The sequence below is a fragment of the Fusarium fujikuroi genome, chromosome FFUJ_chr04 (genome assembly GCF_900079805.1).
Source record: "Fusarium fujikuroi IMI 58289 draft genome, chromosome FFUJ_chr04".
Classification (NCBI taxonomy): domain Eukaryota; kingdom Fungi; phylum Ascomycota; class Sordariomycetes; order Hypocreales; family Nectriaceae; genus Fusarium; species Fusarium fujikuroi.
The window spans coordinates 2,381,760-2,398,304 of NC_036625.1; the positions used below are offsets into that span (position 1 = coordinate 2,381,760).

General features: G+C 47.8%; 7 protein-coding genes; 4 read left to right on the plus strand and 3 right to left on the minus strand.

Annotated features, from left to right (window-relative positions):
- Positions 1–2,915: 2,915 nt before the first annotated feature.
- FFUJ_14517 (related to nicotinamide mononucleotide permease) lies at positions 2,916–4,778 on the plus strand (the record flags this gene model as incomplete). XM_023576460.1 has 6 exons in its annotated part: positions 2,916–3,040; positions 3,090–3,139; positions 3,214–3,878; positions 3,930–4,126; positions 4,183–4,386; positions 4,445–4,778. The coding sequence occupies 6 exons, from the start codon at positions 2,916–2,918 to the stop codon at positions 4,776–4,778; spliced, it is 1,575 nt and encodes a 524-aa protein (XP_023430009.1).
- A 184-nt stretch (positions 4,779–4,962) lies between these two features.
- On the minus strand, positions 4,963–6,174 carry FFUJ_14518 (related to N,N-dimethylglycine oxidase; the record flags this gene model as incomplete). Its single annotated transcript, XM_023576461.1, has 1 exon — positions 4,963–6,174. One exon carries the CDS (start codon positions 6,172–6,174, stop codon positions 4,963–4,965), a length of 1,212 nt encoding a protein of 403 aa, XP_023429667.1.
- Positions 6,175–6,880: 706 nt separating this feature from the next.
- FFUJ_14519 (uncharacterized protein) lies at positions 6,881–7,351 on the plus strand (the record flags this gene model as incomplete). The annotated part of the gene is made up of 1 exon (XM_023576463.1): positions 6,881–7,351. The coding sequence occupies one exon, from the start codon at positions 6,881–6,883 to the stop codon at positions 7,349–7,351; it is 471 nt and encodes a 156-aa protein (XP_023429668.1).
- Positions 7,352–8,281: 930 nt separating this feature from the next.
- FFUJ_14520 (uncharacterized protein) lies at positions 8,282–10,415 on the plus strand (the record flags this gene model as incomplete). XM_023576464.1 has 5 exons in its annotated part: positions 8,282–8,528; positions 8,579–9,059; positions 9,107–10,171; positions 10,223–10,321; positions 10,373–10,415. 5 exons carry the CDS (start codon positions 8,282–8,284, stop codon positions 10,413–10,415), a joined length of 1,935 nt encoding a protein of 644 aa, XP_023429669.1.
- A 279-nt stretch (positions 10,416–10,694) lies between these two features.
- Positions 10,695–11,219, minus strand: FFUJ_14521 (uncharacterized protein; the record flags this gene model as incomplete). XM_023576465.1 has 3 exons in its annotated part: positions 10,695–10,741; positions 10,791–10,862; positions 10,913–11,219. 3 exons carry the CDS (start codon positions 11,217–11,219, stop codon positions 10,695–10,697), a joined length of 426 nt encoding a protein of 141 aa, XP_023429670.1.
- Positions 11,220–11,969: 750 nt separating this feature from the next.
- On the minus strand, positions 11,970–13,073 carry FFUJ_14522 (uncharacterized protein; the record flags this gene model as incomplete). Its single annotated transcript, XM_023576466.1, has 1 exon — positions 11,970–13,073. One exon carries the CDS (start codon positions 13,071–13,073, stop codon positions 11,970–11,972), a length of 1,104 nt encoding a protein of 367 aa, XP_023429911.1.
- Positions 13,074–14,703: 1,630 nt separating this feature from the next.
- FFUJ_14523 (uncharacterized protein) lies at positions 14,704–16,523 on the plus strand (the record flags this gene model as incomplete). XM_023576467.1 has 6 exons in its annotated part: positions 14,704–14,751; positions 14,804–14,838; positions 14,900–14,937; positions 14,994–15,424; positions 15,474–15,656; positions 15,711–16,523. The coding sequence occupies 6 exons, from the start codon at positions 14,704–14,706 to the stop codon at positions 16,521–16,523; spliced, it is 1,548 nt and encodes a 515-aa protein (XP_023429671.1).
- Between the last annotated feature and the right edge of the window lie 22 nt (positions 16,524–16,545).

The window sequence follows — 16,545 nt, forward strand, 5'->3', positions numbered from 1 at the left end:
GTCGCGACTCCTCCCAATGCTATCACAGGAGGTAAGGATACCTTTATTGCGTACCATCGCTTCAGTCGTCATATCGACCCACCGCCGTTGGCTTGCCATCCAATAGGTCTCTTGAAAGTCTCTCTGATGATGATAATCTCGGCAAGGGACAGAAGCACGGTATGGCAATCGTTTAAGCGTGGAATTTCTAAGTCATTTGTAAAGTCCTTCTTTTAGTGTACACTTAGTTTGGAAAGATATGAATTAATTTGTCATGTTGGACATGATGCCACTCGTTTAAAGTATCTGGCGTCATCTTTCCTGCCAACGCTTCTGCTAGCCTTTTCTGTGAGCCAACACCTTTCATGAATTTATTTGGATTCACTATGCGGTGGCTTCGGGCTACGAGAGTATCACAAGTAGAAAGGGAGAACAATCGTAAAGGCTCTATATTGGGAACCGCGGCCCGCGATCATTTCTTGCTCTTGGTTTGTGGCAAAGTCGCACGAGATCTTGTGGCAATGGCGAAGGCACTAGCCGATGGCAATAGTCTCGCAGATCATAGACAATAGAAGGGATCTGGACAAGAATAAGCAAAGACTAGGCGTAGCAGCATCGAGATTATGGGGCTTCGGCTTTATCTCCCCCAGAGGAAGCAACAAAAGCCAGGACCTTTATTCTAAGTGATACTAAGATTTAGGTAAGCTTAGTATATGTCAGTAGAGCTTCAGACCAGTTTATTCTGGCACCTTAATTTTACGTCAGACCTTTTATCCCCCTCGAGGGCTCCCCCACGAGATTCGGCAGCCCGTGTGGCATCTCGATTCAGCCGCAAGAGAGCGATAACAAGGCAAATGGCCAGAAACCAATGATCGGCCATTCTCACGCAATCCACATGTCTCATGCCGCCAGTTCTAGACTCAAATCCAGCTGGACGGGGAGTTCAGACAAAGGTGTGCCAGCTAAGACACCAACTTGCCACCGAGCTGAACAAACTATTGAACGCCATTGTTGGGACGGGGAGTTCGAGTCGGACCGTCGCGGTGGGCTAACGGCTCCTCGCCGTGGAGGCCTCGTAATCACGACATTTAAGCTAAGCGTTGCGAATTGGCGTTGGCTTGGCCTTGACAAGGGTAGTTAGCGTTGGTGGGAGAGGTTCTGGACTGGGTGTGATGGGGCCGATCGGTAGCTGCGCTTTGGAAGTTATCTGATCGTGATTTTGGCTTCGGAGTGCCGCTTACGACATTCTGTGTACGTTGTTAATGTAAAAGCCATTCATGGTATTATCTCACATGGTCAGCTATGGCTGAGAGCCATTGCTGCTTGGCGAACTCACACAACGGTGGACACGATCCACCACGATGTCAATGGCCGGCTATACCGGTGAGGTACACTTCCCAGACCCGGACGGTCGCCGATTAATGGCATTCCTCATCCAGATCACCTCAATTTCCTGCAAGATTTCGTCTGTGGGGGTAAGCACGCATTAGTCTGTGATAAAACTCATCAGCCAGGCTAGAAAAACCATGTTCTAGTGGTGAGAATTTGAGGCTGGAATTGCGACATCCGAAGCGACAAGGGTCAAAAGGAGGAAAGCATGCTCGGATTATCGGTGCGGAGTCGATGAATGTCATCCCGCGTATGCATGCTCGGTCAGACAAGAGGCTTGGTCTCGTGTTCAAGGAAGAAGCAATTATGGTGCCAAGTCGGCGAGCATGCCTTGTCGTGCTTGTCGTTGGTCATCGCGTACTGCTCAAGCTCTTAGCATGGGGGTGATCTCTGCTCGTTTAAGCTTATCGTCTCATCAAGACAAGAATTCCGTCATTCGGAACTCGTGGAATTGGACGGTTTGACCGATGATTCCGACGCTAAGAGGATGATTTCAAGGGTTGGTTGGGCAGGCGCGGTATCCACAGAATAAGGCTTGGATTAAAGTAAGCTTAAGAAATAGCTTATTTCAGTCACATCCATGTGATTGTATGCCCCAGAGACATTCTCTCTCACTCCTCTGTCGCATTTCTGATGTTACTAACGGCTTTAATGGGCCATTTTTAGCATTTGACGTTATTGAACTCCCCGCCCGGATTGTCCGTTGTCATTTCCCTTGGCATTCTTACGCCAAGTGCGCCGAGCGAAAAGTTTCGGCAGCTCTGGCGGGGAGTTGATCTGGGCTACTGTGATAAAGTTCGACACCATGCACATGCAGACGCCTCGAGGGGGATGGTGGTGACCCAGGATGATGATTGGACTCTCTTTGATTCGGTGAGTCATTTATTTTGCTCGCAACCCCCACAAGGTGGTGACACTGGTGGTAATTGAGATAAGCTAAGATGTCTTGGGTTGGTTCGAGGACGGGGAGTTCGAAGGGTTGCAAGGATGGGATGTTGATCCTCGACACGACAACACCATCTCTGACAGTGTTTATGGTTCGTTAGTGTCGCCACTGTCCTTTTCTTTTTTCTGTCTAGCCTGTGTCACTTTATTGAGTTGGAGCCACGCTACAGTGTTGTCAAGAGACTCGGGCGCCATGAAAGCCTGCCGCTGTGTCGTGAAGTAAGGTGGCTTGAGGGTCGCAAAACTCAGTACGGAGTAATTTCGTGAAATCAGATAACAATTTATAAAATTCACAATATACTTTAGGTAAAAAAATCTAAGTTTATAAGGAGCTATGTAGATTTTCCCCTGAATTTATTAAGAATTTTAACATTCTCTTCATAAAAACCTTCCATTTCATTTGCCATATCGGAGACGCGCAGCCCCGGCACTTGAGGGGGTATTGCGTGCTCACTTGGCTTGCACGCCAAGACCATCCAGACCGACACCAATTCTAGCCCTTTTCCTCTTGGCAAAGGCTTGAGATGATAGAAAAGGGCGACGTTAGAACGCTTTTTTCGTCTCCGATGCAGTCTCCATCAGCATCTTTACCAATCTCCAAAATGGGTAAACTTGACACAGTCTCATCAAAGTCCAACTCGGACTTCCCTCAGCCTCGAGAGGATGAGGAGTCTCTCACGCTTCACAGAGATTGGAGCTTGGATGAGGAGAGAAGAGCTAAGCGCAAGTAAGTCATCTTTATCATGTCAATTGAGCAATGCTGACTGGCTGTGTAGGCTTGACTTAATTATCATGCCATTATTAACGCTCGGCTTCTTCTGCCTTCGTATGTCCTCCCAATAGCAATCTAACCTCCTCATTTCACAATTGAACGATTCAAACTAACAAATTAACAATTAGAACTTGATCGAGGTAACATCGCCAACGCCCTGACTGACAACTTCATGGAAGATGTCGGCGTCACCCAAAACCAGTTCAACGTCGGTCAACAGATGCTCTCCCTCGGCATCGTCCTCTTCGAAATCCCCTCGAACATGATTTTGTACAGAGTAGGCCCTGGTAAATGGTTGACTCTCCAACTGTTTCTCTTCGGCACAGTCAGTACCTTCCAGGCCTTCCAGAACAACTACGGATCCTTCGTCGCAACACGGTTCCTTCTCGGTATCACCGAATCCGGATTCATCCCCGGTGGACTCTGGACCTTGTCGACGTGGTACACACGTAAGGAAACAGCTAAGCGTGTCATGTTCTTCTATTTTGGAAACCAGTTCGGCCAGGCTTCTAGTAAGCTCCTAGCCTACGGTATTCTCCACATGCGTGGCGTTGGGGACAAGGCTGGCTGGTTCTGGCTTTTTGTCCTTATGGGAGCTTTCACTGTTCTGAGTGGTGTCGTTCTGGGCTGCTGCTTGCCTGACTCCTTCAAAAATCCCCGAAGCACATTCCTTCCTAACGTCAAGATCTTCAATGAGAGAGAATTACATATTCTCCAGACTCGTGTCCTTCTTGATGATCCTATGAAGGGCAAGAAGAAGAAGAAGATCGGCTTGGGTGCCTTCAAGAAAGCTGTAAGAGTCTCATCTACAACTATGATAGACACACTCGACTAACATCGGCAGTTCTCCAACTGGCGCCTTTGGGTCCATGTCATCATTACTCTTACCAATAACGGACCTCAACGTGCTTTCGACACATACTCGCCTTCTATCGTTAAGAGCTTCGGCTTCCAGGGTCTCACTAGTAATGCCCTCGCCTCAGTCGGTCTCTTCCTTCAGATCCCCGTTTCGTGGACCTTCAGCTACGTTTCTGATCGATTGTGAGTGTCTGTCCGTTTGTGAATACTCACTGCTAACAGTCTTGTAGCAATAAGAGACCAGAGACCGTCATCGCGGGCTTGAGCATGCACTTGCTGGGTTACGTGTTCAACCGCATCTTCACAGAGCTCGGACGAAGAGGAGTCAGTTATTTTGGTGTTGTATGGACTCAGACCTTTGGTACCTTCTCACACCCTCTTAACATCGCTTGGATGTCCCTTGCATGTGATGATTCAGAGGAACGAGCTCTCGCTATGGCCATGTAAGTCCCGACCCCTTCGCACCACAACAATCGAATTATCGCTAATCATAACCCTCAGGGTCATTATGGGAGCAAATATTGCTGGAATCTACGGTGCACAGATCTTCCGATCTGATGATAAGCCCAAATATCGCCGTGGCTTCACTATCAACATCGTTGTCCTCGCCGTTGGTCTCGCGCTTGCGGTCCTTCGTTTCTTCGATGATAAGATCTGGCGTCGCTCCAAGGTTGCCGAAATTCAGGAGCAACTTGCTCGTGAAAACGGTGAACTTAGTCAGAGTGATGAGAAGAGTCAGAGTGAATCTGGGCAGAGAGATGACCGTACACCAACGCTTGGTTTAGAGAAAACATCTCCGGCTGAGCTGAACCCCATTGCCAAGCCTACCCAGTGATTCGATTCACTGTTGCTATCTTTATGTTCAGTCTTGGGTGAAGGTTTATGGATATCCTTGAATCTATTCAGATAAATAGCTAGCTTTATATGAAAGCCTTAAGAACTCGTCTTCGTTCTCCAAACCCCACAAACTTGGGAAAGTTTATACAATTTTATTTGAAAACTTACCATAATCACTAACACTAGCCTGTCTTAACAGTCTTATAAATAGAGTTATAGCCCGTCAAGGACTTCTCTTCCAACTGCGCAAAGTCCTGCCCCCTGAATCTCTCGGGGTCAAGAGCCTCTTTTGTCTTGCCTTCCACTTCTTCTCCATCAATAATCCTTGTCAGAAACTTGGCTGTACCAGCTGCGTGCGTGACCCAGACTGCGACTGCCATGAACAATCCCTCGACTGAATTAACCTTTCCAGCCAGTGGCATATTGTCTGGTGTCATACTAAACACTCCATTGAAGTGGTTTCCATCTTGGAATTCTCGGGCTGCAGCAGGAGGGAGTAAACCTGTAGCAAAGTCGAGAGGTTGCTTGAACCAGTCTATCCATTCTCCTTTGGCAGTAGTGGTTGTAGTCTCGGGCTTGTAGCCGATAGGCGCATGGTCATAACTCCCGATGCCGAAATTTGTACCATGATCCCGAGCGTAAACATGATGTTCAGGCCAGCGAAGAAACGGTATTTTGTGGGGAAGTGGTTCGCGGTGTTGAGCGTGCATGTAGGGATGACCAACGGGGATGACGGGGACAGGAAACGGGAGGGTTGATGAGAGATCTTGAGCCCAGATTCCAGTTGTTATGATGACTTTAGCGGCAGTGAGATGACGTGATGTCTCATTCTGAATAACGTCAATGCCTGTGACGCGGCCGTCCGATATGGCGAGTTGCTTCACATCAGCTTCCACAAGGTTAACTCCACGCTTCTTCGCCTCTTTTTGATACCAAGTCGTTATTCTCACAGCATTTGCAGTCCCATCCTTCTCAAAGAAGACCGCCTGCCCTTGGCCGTCCTCATTGACCAACTCAGGTGCCAGGCCGTGTGCTTCCTTGATGCTCAAGATTCTGGCGTCAAGACCCAGCTTCTTCGCATCCTCACATCTCGCCTTCAATCGTTGGATACCCTCATCTTGGAATGCAATCTCCAGACCGCCAACTCTGTCGAAACCACCCGGGATCTTGACATATTCCGAGACAGTGTCGATCGCAAGTTTGGTGAGGATCTCAGACTCGTTGAATTGGCCGATGAATCCCGGGGCAATTCCAGATGAACCAAGAAGACAGGTGAAAGAACGGTCGATTAGGGTTATGGTTCTGGGGTTTGAAGATTGGGTGAGGAAATAGGCCAGGGCAGAGCCAACGATGCCGGCACCAATGATGATGACTGACTCAGTGGGTTGAGACATTTTGAGGTGATGGGTGTTTGGCTACAGTAACGGATATTGGCCATATCTACAGCTATATATCATTTCGTTCAAGGCTTTCACGCCCAGCAAACGTCGAGTCAGCCAAGACTCGAGACTCAAAGGGCGCATCGGGCCCCCATCAACCAATCAGATCTCCCAGACCGTCACTTTTCAACGACAAGTTGGCCCACTAGACAGTACGGAGTTCACTCCATTTTTTCAAGCTAAGAAGTCCACCAAAGAAATCAACGCGCCCTTGCAGCGGGGACCAAGATTCTGGTACGATGGCTCAAGCGAGTCGCCTTGATCTTTGTATTCGCGCAATTTTGCTAGCACGGATAGGTAAGCAATGCCGAGGGCGGTCATGGTCTCGATAATGATTACCCAGGAGGTCTGGCGTGAGAAATAAGACATCGCTGGGCTCAATTAGATGCACGCAAATGCGAGGAGCGAGACGCGAGGCCTGATACTCTGTCTTGGCAATGATGCTGAGTGAGATGTTAGCTTAGTTGTCTGGTCCGTTGTCAGAATTAAGCTTATATCGCACCCAAAAAGGCCACATGCATAAATTTTTCAGTCTGGTGATCTATTGTCTATACTTGAAGAGGAATTTCTTTAGTATATAAATATGCCTTTGAGTTTCATATCTGGGTAAGCTTAAGCAACACCTCTGAACTTGATCTCATCACATCCGATGCCCGCAACCATGACCTCTTCACAGAGCGACATCAAATCAGCCATCGAGGCTACTGTGAAAAGCTATCTTACATCTTTCATCGACGCTCGTACTCGGAACAATCCCTCTCTGGTCAACCGAGACCTCACTCCAGACTGTGCACGGTCGATGCTTCCCTCCACCCTAGGCGGCGGGCTCACCATGGCAAACGAGCAATACCTTCACGTCTTCACCGAAGGTCTTAAAGTTGGCGGCATGCATAAAAATACCATCTCCGACTTGATCATTGATGTTGAGGCCCGCAAAGCAGCTGTTACAACTGTTGCGGAGTTGGTGTTCAATAATGGGGAAGAGTTGAAGCTGGATTTCTCGTGGTTCTTGCATTTCAACGAAGACGGTGATAAGATTTGTAAGATTGTTGAGTTTGTCGACAGTGATACATTTAAGGGCGTCAAAGGAAGAGAGGCAGAGTTGAGTGGTGAGCCACAAAAGAATGCGTAGATAGCTTCGAAACAGAAGTCTCAGAGCAGGTTTCTAAATTGATTTCTTTTTACAACAATGATGCATTTCCTTTCCACAAGTATCTAAATCATTCATAAAGTGGGTATCATTTGTCGAAAACTACTTGTAGAAACCTAAAATTTACATATATCAAAAGTCAAGTACAGTACAAGAGCAAAGGTAATAAAAGCTACGTTCAAAAGCTTCACAAGGTCCCAGAAATCCTCTTGGTGGGCTTACAATCTGAGAGAGATTTACAAGTGATAAACATCCATATCACGCGGCTTTGTATCATTTAGTTAGGAGCTTGAGCTAAGTATGGCCAGATCTAGGCACATCTCAAAGCTGATTAATGCTCGGTCAATACATCTGAGCTTTTGACATGAATAGATAAGAACTTTAATATCCAATCATGCACTATAGTCCAAATACCTTCCAAATGCATTTGGATCTTATCAAATTCCGGTGTAGGCCATCTGAAAGCTTCAAAAGTCCCCGAATCGACTGATGACGCGCTGTCATGACGCACTCTCGTTCAATACTCCATACACTTGAGACAACGGCACTTAACAGATAATGCTATTATCTGGGCCATCAGAAGCACAGACGGTTCTACTCAAAATAAGGTTGAGCTGTGGACGGATATATCCGATATATCTGCGAAATAAGGTTTACTGAAAACCATTTCTTGTTTCAGGTGAGGATTTTGGGATATTTGAAACCCTTCCGAGGAACTTTACTAGAGATCGCCATTCGTAAAGATGGATCTATAATTTTAATTAACTTTCATAACAATTATGAGCTGCTATAACAGTAGCGTGATCGGAACACCAGACGGGAATGTGAAGCCTCATCAAGTTGCTTGTTCTCAGCCACAGTCTTTTCCTTCCGTCTTTTTGTTCTGTTCTCATCACATTCATTGTATGAAAGATGTTCGTATCTTATCTCCTTCCTTTCTTTTTATGGGCCTGTCTGGTACAAGCCACATTGACCCCTCGCAAACCCTTCGATACCGCATTTTACGTCTTCAACGGAGCTTGGCCATGTTCTCAAGATCAACTGAAAACAATTTCTGGGGCCATCGACGAGGCGCATGATCTTGCCAAGGCAGCTATCAATGTTCTTTCGAAGCCTGGCTCTGAGCAGTCGATCGCCTTCGACTCTTGGTTTGGCTCAAGTATGTCTCTCTCCTGCAAACATGGGAACTATTCTGACAACAGTTTGAAGGCAATGGGACTCCCGATAGAAGAGACATCATTCTTAACAGGCACTTCCAAGCGGTTCTGGATAATCTGGTGCCATCCACTGCCGCCGCCCAATTTCGACTCTCGCATAGCCCGTTCCTGAATCCCCAGCAAGGCTCTACTATCACCGAATCTTCTTTGGTCTACGCCTGTCCTCCTCCTTCCGAGCCAGTATGCGATGGTAATACGGTGGCAGCTGTTCAAAGCGCAACGGGTTCTCGAGCAGCAGTATTTGGGGCCACTCTTCTCGTTCTGTGTCCTGACTTCTTCGGAAACAAGCCTAGCCTCGATAGTGCTGTTCAATTGTGGAAGACGGAGCATACGCTTGGTGACAATCTGTCGCCTGGCTTCGCACTCGTGCATGAAGTCCAGCATATGATACAGGCAACTGAATCAGAAGAGGAACGATGCGACGACTTGCAGGACCCGTTCGAGGATAACAAGGACTGTTATTCCGCTAGCTGGTGAGTCTGAAATTGAGGTTCTACAGCCTGTTGCTGATACAATCTAGCTGCTTCCGGCTTTCTGATGCCCAAAAGCTGAAGAACGCTCAGAATTACGCTATCTACGCACTTGATGTATTGGCTTTCCCTGATACTGCGGGATCTCCATCTTCGTCATGCAATTTGCCACAGAAGCGTGAATCACCTTTCATGAACCTCTTCAAGCGTCAAGCACAGCCGATACCAGAATCTGTGTCGCCTCCACTTCAGCCTGCTCCTTTCCAGAATACATCCGCAACATTCGTTACCCTCCCAAAGACTAGCACGGGGCCTTTGTCCTCCAAGGTTCCTGTGACTCCTACCATCAACGTTACCACGCCTGGCGAGGCTCCTACAGATCCGGTTACATCAGGGAGCCCTATGACTACTTCTTTCATCGAGGCTACAACCACGTCATCAGCAGCGCCAACTACGACAGTCAGCGGTGGTGCCACCGTGGTAGTACCTGTCGGTGCAGTTGTTGTTGGGGGACCGGGAGGCGGCTTCATCTCTGTTGGTGGAGCATTGATCCCCGTTGCTGCTGGTGCTGTCGTAACAGCCAAGCCTGAGGATGGAGAGAAGCCAACAGACCCGGATGGCAAGTCGAAAGAGCCTACATCCTCTCCAACCTCGACCTCAACTTCTACTGAGTCAGAGTCGTGTAGCACACCAACTACGACGGCGACGTATGGCTCAGAAGGAAATGCAGTTTGCAGAGATTTGTCTGGCATGACTACAGAGCAGCTCTTGCAGCTCATTCCACAGTTTGGACAAGCCAGCTCCTCTGCTGAGCCTGTGCCAACCTCGACACTCGGTGTTTCTAATACTTCCGTCGTCATCTCTGTCACACCTTCGCCTTCAACTTTCTTGACGACACTGTCTCCTAGGCCGGAAGTTCCGACATCTGTTGTAAATACGACTTCAATCCTAGTGACACTTCCAGCCCCCGGTGGCTCGAGTACGCTGGTGACTGTACCAAGTATACAGACACCTGTCCCATTTATTGGTGATACGACAAGCTGCAACCTGACAAATGATGCTGTGCCCGAATGCCAGAACTTGGTCAATGGCAAGAGGGCTTGCCTTTACTCTCAGTAAGCGACGTTTCGGCCTTGAGAAACCTCCGTTACTAACTCCGCTTCCAGGCCTAAAGGCTACCTTTGTGTTCAGACTTGTCCAGCCGGAGATGCCTGTCTGCAAACTTGCCAGACAATGAACTACAAGGGTGGCTATTGCAGCAATGGGTTAGTTTTTCCCACGGACGAGGAAGTGCTCGTGACTAACATAGACTCTAGTTCACCTTCATGTGTCTGTTCTAACGATGATCCTACTGCTTGATCAAAAGCCCTTGATTCTTCTCTCGCTTCTTTCTTGAAAATGACCTTTAGGGCTTCCAGAGATAATAAACTGTCAATAGTCATGAGAATACTACTCCGGACAAAGATTCTAAGCGGGGTACGGTGTATGATGTCAGCATGGGTCTATGGACTCAGAATAGCATTCCAAGCAAATCTCGACATGGATGTGAATAGAGAATGTAAATTTCTGTGCTATCATATAGATTTCTGTCAGGGTACAACATATGCCCTACAGCCATCGTCGAGGGGCTTTGATGCCTTACTCCTGACTGGCCACGATCTCGACAGCTGTTCCTTCGTCATAGGCTTGTGAAAGTGATTAGCCACAATTACTCCAGATATTGAGAAGACTTACTACCTGAGACATTAGAGAGAAGCTGCTTGCCGGAGAGAGCCAAGGGGCCGCCTTCCTCGTCAATAGAGTTGTCTACAATTATGTCAGAAATGTCAAACGAATAAGATCACGATATCACAAACGTGAAAATCTGAGCTGAGGCCCATTTTCCCCATCCTTCACTGTAACTGGATACACTTCCTGTGCCTGGTCCTTTCTCAACCAGACAACAGCCGAGGCAGGCACTCTGTTGCCAATCACCTTGCCTGCAAGCTTGCTGCAGCCCAAGGCCCAGTCACCGCTGACAAGGGTATTTCCCTGGAGCTCAAACGTGGCAGCAGAAGACTTTTCCCCAACTTCAGCGGGACGGATTTCATCGTGGTCATGCTCCGGCTTGGTTACGTGTTGGCCATCGACGATGATGACGAAGCGCTCAGGAAGAGAAGACATTTTGAAAAGTGATAGGCTTTTAAAGTTGAAGTATTGTTGATAATCTCGTTGATAAAACTTTTTGATGTGCTGAAGGGACTGCCTTGAGATTACGGACAGGATGTGATGATATTTGTACTTGTCAAGAGTCCTTCACCAAATGAAGCAGTTGACCTCCTCATTGTGACACCGGATATTGGCAGAGCCGCAATGATCATGTAGCACCGATGTACCAACCACTAATTATCAGACGAGTTCCAAGAATATTCTACGGCTAGAGTCTGGTGGAACAATTACGAATTGTAATACACTACCGGTCAAGTTTCAACTGTTCATTCGGACCGAGGTACAACAACGAATTGTTACAAGGCCGTGGCGGTGAGTGCTTGAATTCTCTTCGGTAGTTACTATCGTGACCTCGTATGGACATTGTGGAAGATTGGACAAGCCTTGGCTGGCCACGTAAGGCTTCTGTGCCCAAGCAATTTCCAGGTCCATGGATCATTACACAAACACCAGCTCCCCTTTCAACCACAAATGGGTTTCTTTGGAAGCACAGCCCTGGGGGGCTTCGTCTTCTCAGGAGGACTGTCCGCCGATATTTCAATACAAGCAGTTGAAAACAGCATGGTTACGTACTCTGTCCTTCGTATCGTAGTCTTAAGACTCCAAACACGTACGTTTCTTAGTACCCAGCCTGTATACCGTGATTAGATGACGAGAGCTGTAGCGCATACCCATAACACTGGCAACAAAGACAATAGCTTGCAGTTAACTTGACTTCTGCTTCATGCTCTCTCGATATTTCAACATCCATCTCGCCGACTGCGCCACAACAGCGTCGTGATTTGAAACTGGATTGAATCCCAACCTCTTCCTAGCCTTTTCAATGCTATAAGTATGCGTGTAGACGCAATACTCAAGCGAGACTCTCCGTAGCTCAACTGGAGGCTTAGCCGTATTGAGAGTAAATATCCAGAGTAGCCACTCCGCCAAAATGACAGCCACTATCATGACCCAAGCAGGAAGAACTATGATATCCTTAGAGACATCTTCACCTCTTGCTGTTTTCCAGATAACTCTTGTATGATGCCAAAACGGCACTGGAGCTCCATCGGAGACATTGAAGGCTTCTCCATCGACTTTGCCAGATGCCCGACTTGGGTCTAGAAGAGCTTTTGCAGCGAGAATATGTGCTATCGCATTGTTCTCTCCGGATACGACTTCCATGAGATTCTTCCCGTCTCCGATCTGCACGAGCTTCTTGTTCTTGCACATATCAAGAACTTCAACCATGCCTTGGACATGTCTCTCTCCATAGGCGTGACCAGGCCGTAGATTGATGGTGCGTAGCCTTGGGCTATTAGCTTTCCTGACCAGACAATCGCCAATCGCTTTTGTCCGATTGTACTCATTCGACTTGTCGTCGGGTGACCAAAGAGGATAAGTCTCGTCAGCATTTGTATGAGGCGGGTTGGCATACACGTCCACGCTAGAAGTAAAGACGAATGCCTGAACAGCATCGCATTCGGAGGCTGCCGTAAGCAGGACTTCAGTACCCTTGACGTTTGTCGCGTAAAATTCGCCTTCACGGCTCATAGGCAACGCTGCGAATGGAGAAGCGCAGTGAAAAATGACAGTAGGTCGAATCTCGTTGATTACGCCTCGCACAAATTCACCAGCAGAGATATCTCCCTTAACGTATGACACATTTTCGTGTCGGTTTCTGGATATGTCGCGGTCCAGAACGTAAACCTCACCGCTTTCGTCATCTTGCATTAGCTGGCGAACGAGATGGAAGCCGAGGAACCCGCAACCACCAACGATAAGGCTGGAGCTGATGATGGGTGTCGAGATCTTTCTTATGTCAGACATCATTCAGATTCTGTTGGTAGGAGTGGTAGGCTGTAGAGAGAATGGTGTTGTATTCTGGGTTGGGCGATCATCTTCAGTGGTTGTGCGGCGGCTGCTTACTCCGACGGATCCGTTGTTACATCGCTCTCTAGCGAATCTCTGCCAATCTCCGACGGATCTGAGACATCCGACGGACCATGTAAAAGGGCATCAATTCGTCTCTGGGTAAACGATATGACATTTTTGGTGTCCGTTGCTTCTCCTCCGTTGGCTCGAGAATCTTTCCCAATCGTCGACTCCCGCTCCTCGAGCAATGAAACTTGATCAGTGCCAAGCCGATATGTGAGGATAAAGTAGTCGCGATTGGTATGCAAACACCGTCCGATCGGTGACGCCAATATGCACTCGGAGCCAGTCTCTGGGGGTTATTTTCAGCACCTGGACTCCCCCTAAAATCCTCTTATAAAGTCTAGACTCCCAGTGGCTATATCAAGGAGCGTTCAATAGGAAAACCCGTCTACATATCTCTTGCAATTCCCACATTTCTTGAAACTACTCCTTCTTGTCTTGGACGAAGAATATTAGTAAGGAGCTTCAACATGGAGAGTCCGTGAGTTGCCTTCTTTATTGCCCGGACCATGCTATGCTCCTTTTTGATAATTGTAGAATGTAATCAGGCTCTAGCCAAAAGATGGCCTCGCCAGGTTGAGATCGCTCTGCAGGGTGGATTCTTGATTTTCTTGATTTTTATTATTATACCCGGGTCCTCCGCGGCCCTTGGAGAAATAGAAGCCGTCATGCGGGAACCAGGTCCGACTTTCTCTTCACTTTGAGAACCTTTTAGATCTAATTTTAGCATAGGAGCTGTCTCAGCAAGTTCCCAATCTCCTGAATCTAAGATCATGTTATTGACAGCAGATCCTTACAGGCCGCCATCGCGGCGCAAATTGCAATCACTGGCTTTTCTCTCGAGTCGGTGGCCATGGCACATTGGACAGCGTCTGCCCTTCTCGTTGCCAGTCTTATCTTTGGAGTCATCACTGTATCTGACAAGTCCATTTCCCAAAACTTTCCGAGCCGTGGGCCATCTGTTGTGGCTGCCATAATCTTATCAACTCCCTCTGCGCTATTGGGCTTTTCGTTAAATGCTTTCCTTATAGGATTTGGCGCATACCTAGGACGTGAATATACAGATAGTGGTTCCTGGATATGAAAAGTCCGGCTCGCTGGGGATACTGATCACTAGCATTGCAGAAGGTATAGAGTCCTAGGCTCAAAAGGTAGCTAGCATGAATATAATTCCCGAGAAACCACATTCACAACATCTCCCCTGTCTTCTTCTTCTACCCGTCCTTCGCGTTTTAATAATACGGGCCACATTCTGTGCGTTGGCTGGCTCTCTTATCTTACGTTGAAAAGTTGACCCGAGAAGTATGGAGAGCCACTTATCTCTGATCTCTGATTCGTCGACTCGTATGGGCATGTCTGGAATCTGACATCGTTGCATCAGATCAGGCTTAGTGTAGGATCCTTTCCAATAAGGACGGGTATGACATCCAAAAGGCAGGGCTGCTTTTCCAACTCATCCATCCTCTCATCTGCAAAGTCTTTCAATCCAAGACCAAATCTCGTATGGGCATCTTCCGTCAATATGACTCGTGTAAAACCAGGACAAAGACAGCGTGCTAGAGCGCCGAAAGTACGGACTGGCTGTGGCACTTGCAAGTGAGTTCATTCTAACTCGCTTGCAAACGAGTGTGCATAAGGAGACTAACGAACTGCAGGAGTACGTACTGTCTTCTAATTCCGATTCGCGTGTTTGTTGTTCTAACTGAAGTAGTCCGCAGGGTCAAATGTGACGAAGCTCGTCCAGCCTGTACGAGATGTATGTCCTCCTGCCTGAATCGCGACAAGGATCTGCGACTGACTGGTTTATTCCAGGTACATCCACTGGTCGGAAATGTGATGGTTATCAGACCGATACACCTAGCCCCCCAGCTGCCTCATCCTCATCGGCTGTGTCCTCCCCAACCTCTGTCGTCTCCACATATAGCACTCAACCTGAGGCACGATCATTCCAGTTCTTCATCGAAAAAACCCTGGTAAACTTCCAGACCTTTTTCGAAGATGATCTTTGGAATAGAAGAGTTCTCCAAGTAGCTCAGTCCACAGACTGTATAAGACATGCTATCGTCGCCTTGGCCTATTATCATGAGCTCTATCTTACTCATGAACAGTGGCGGAGTCTTGAGTCTGTTTCGGCACTGAAACACTACAATCTTGCTATCAAGGAACTTCTCAACCCATCACCTAACACTTCATCACAAGCCCACATCCTTGTGCTCTCATGTTTGATTTTCATCTGCATTGAGGTAACTTATTTCCTACTGCTATACTTAATATATGCTGACCCATCTCAAGCTTCTTCATGGAAAGACTGACTCTACCATTGGCCTATTCCGCTATGGCTGTGCCATGATCCGGCAGTTCAGAAGAACTTTCTCGATCAACAGAAGCCACGGCTCACGCACGAAGTCTGACGTCGAAGCGACCTTCAGTCTTGCAGATGCCTGCTTCAGACGTATTGCGGTACAACTCCTTATGGTATGTCCTCACCATATGTGCTTCCAAACCTTGAACCTCCACTAACTTCTTAAGCTCATGGGGGATGTTGATGTAGGTATTTGGTCATCATACCATGAGACCTTCAGCAATACACCTCCGCCTCCTGAAACTTCATTTTCATCCCTTTCTGACGCAAGAGAAGCCATTCTGGAGCTCCTTGTTGAGCAAGCCAGTCCTGGTCTGAAGGGAAAGCCAATATACGAAACAGTCTCACACGCTACAAAGGTCGAGCAGTGGGGCCAGTCGTTTGATAGTCTGTTGACTGAGCTTAAGAACGGTCACAAAAGTTTGAGTATTGGTGAACAACGAGCAATCGCCCTGCTACAGCTTCATCGAAAGTACCTGGAGATTAATGTTGCGAAGTACCTGCACGGTCAAGGTAACCCTTGCTTTTGGGATCGTTTCACGGCCGAATTTGACGAGATTGTCAACTGCGCAGCCACGGCAGCTGGGCTTGACGAGAGCTACACCCAAAAAAACTGGGCCAAAGACTCTCCCTCCGAGGCATACTTTCATGTCGATCTTGGGTATACGTCAGTTCTAGTCTCAGTCATAGCACGATGTCGCGACCCGTCTGTTCGAAGAAGGGCCATCGCAGTCATGCTAGCAGAACGTGTACAAGAAGGAGTGTTCAATGGAACCCAGTCAGCCAGAGTAGGGGCGAGAGTGATGGAACTTGAAGAGGCCAGGAGTGGGAGAGAAGTAAGACGTAGTAGTGATATACCGGAAACCGCGAGAGTGAGGACTATTCGTGTGCATTTGCTAGGGCCTGAAAATAAGAAGGTGAAGATGGTGTATGGGTTTGACCGGGGATATTGGGAGGAGGTTAGAGAGATGGCTGAATAGACGCTTGAACAAAGCTAAATAT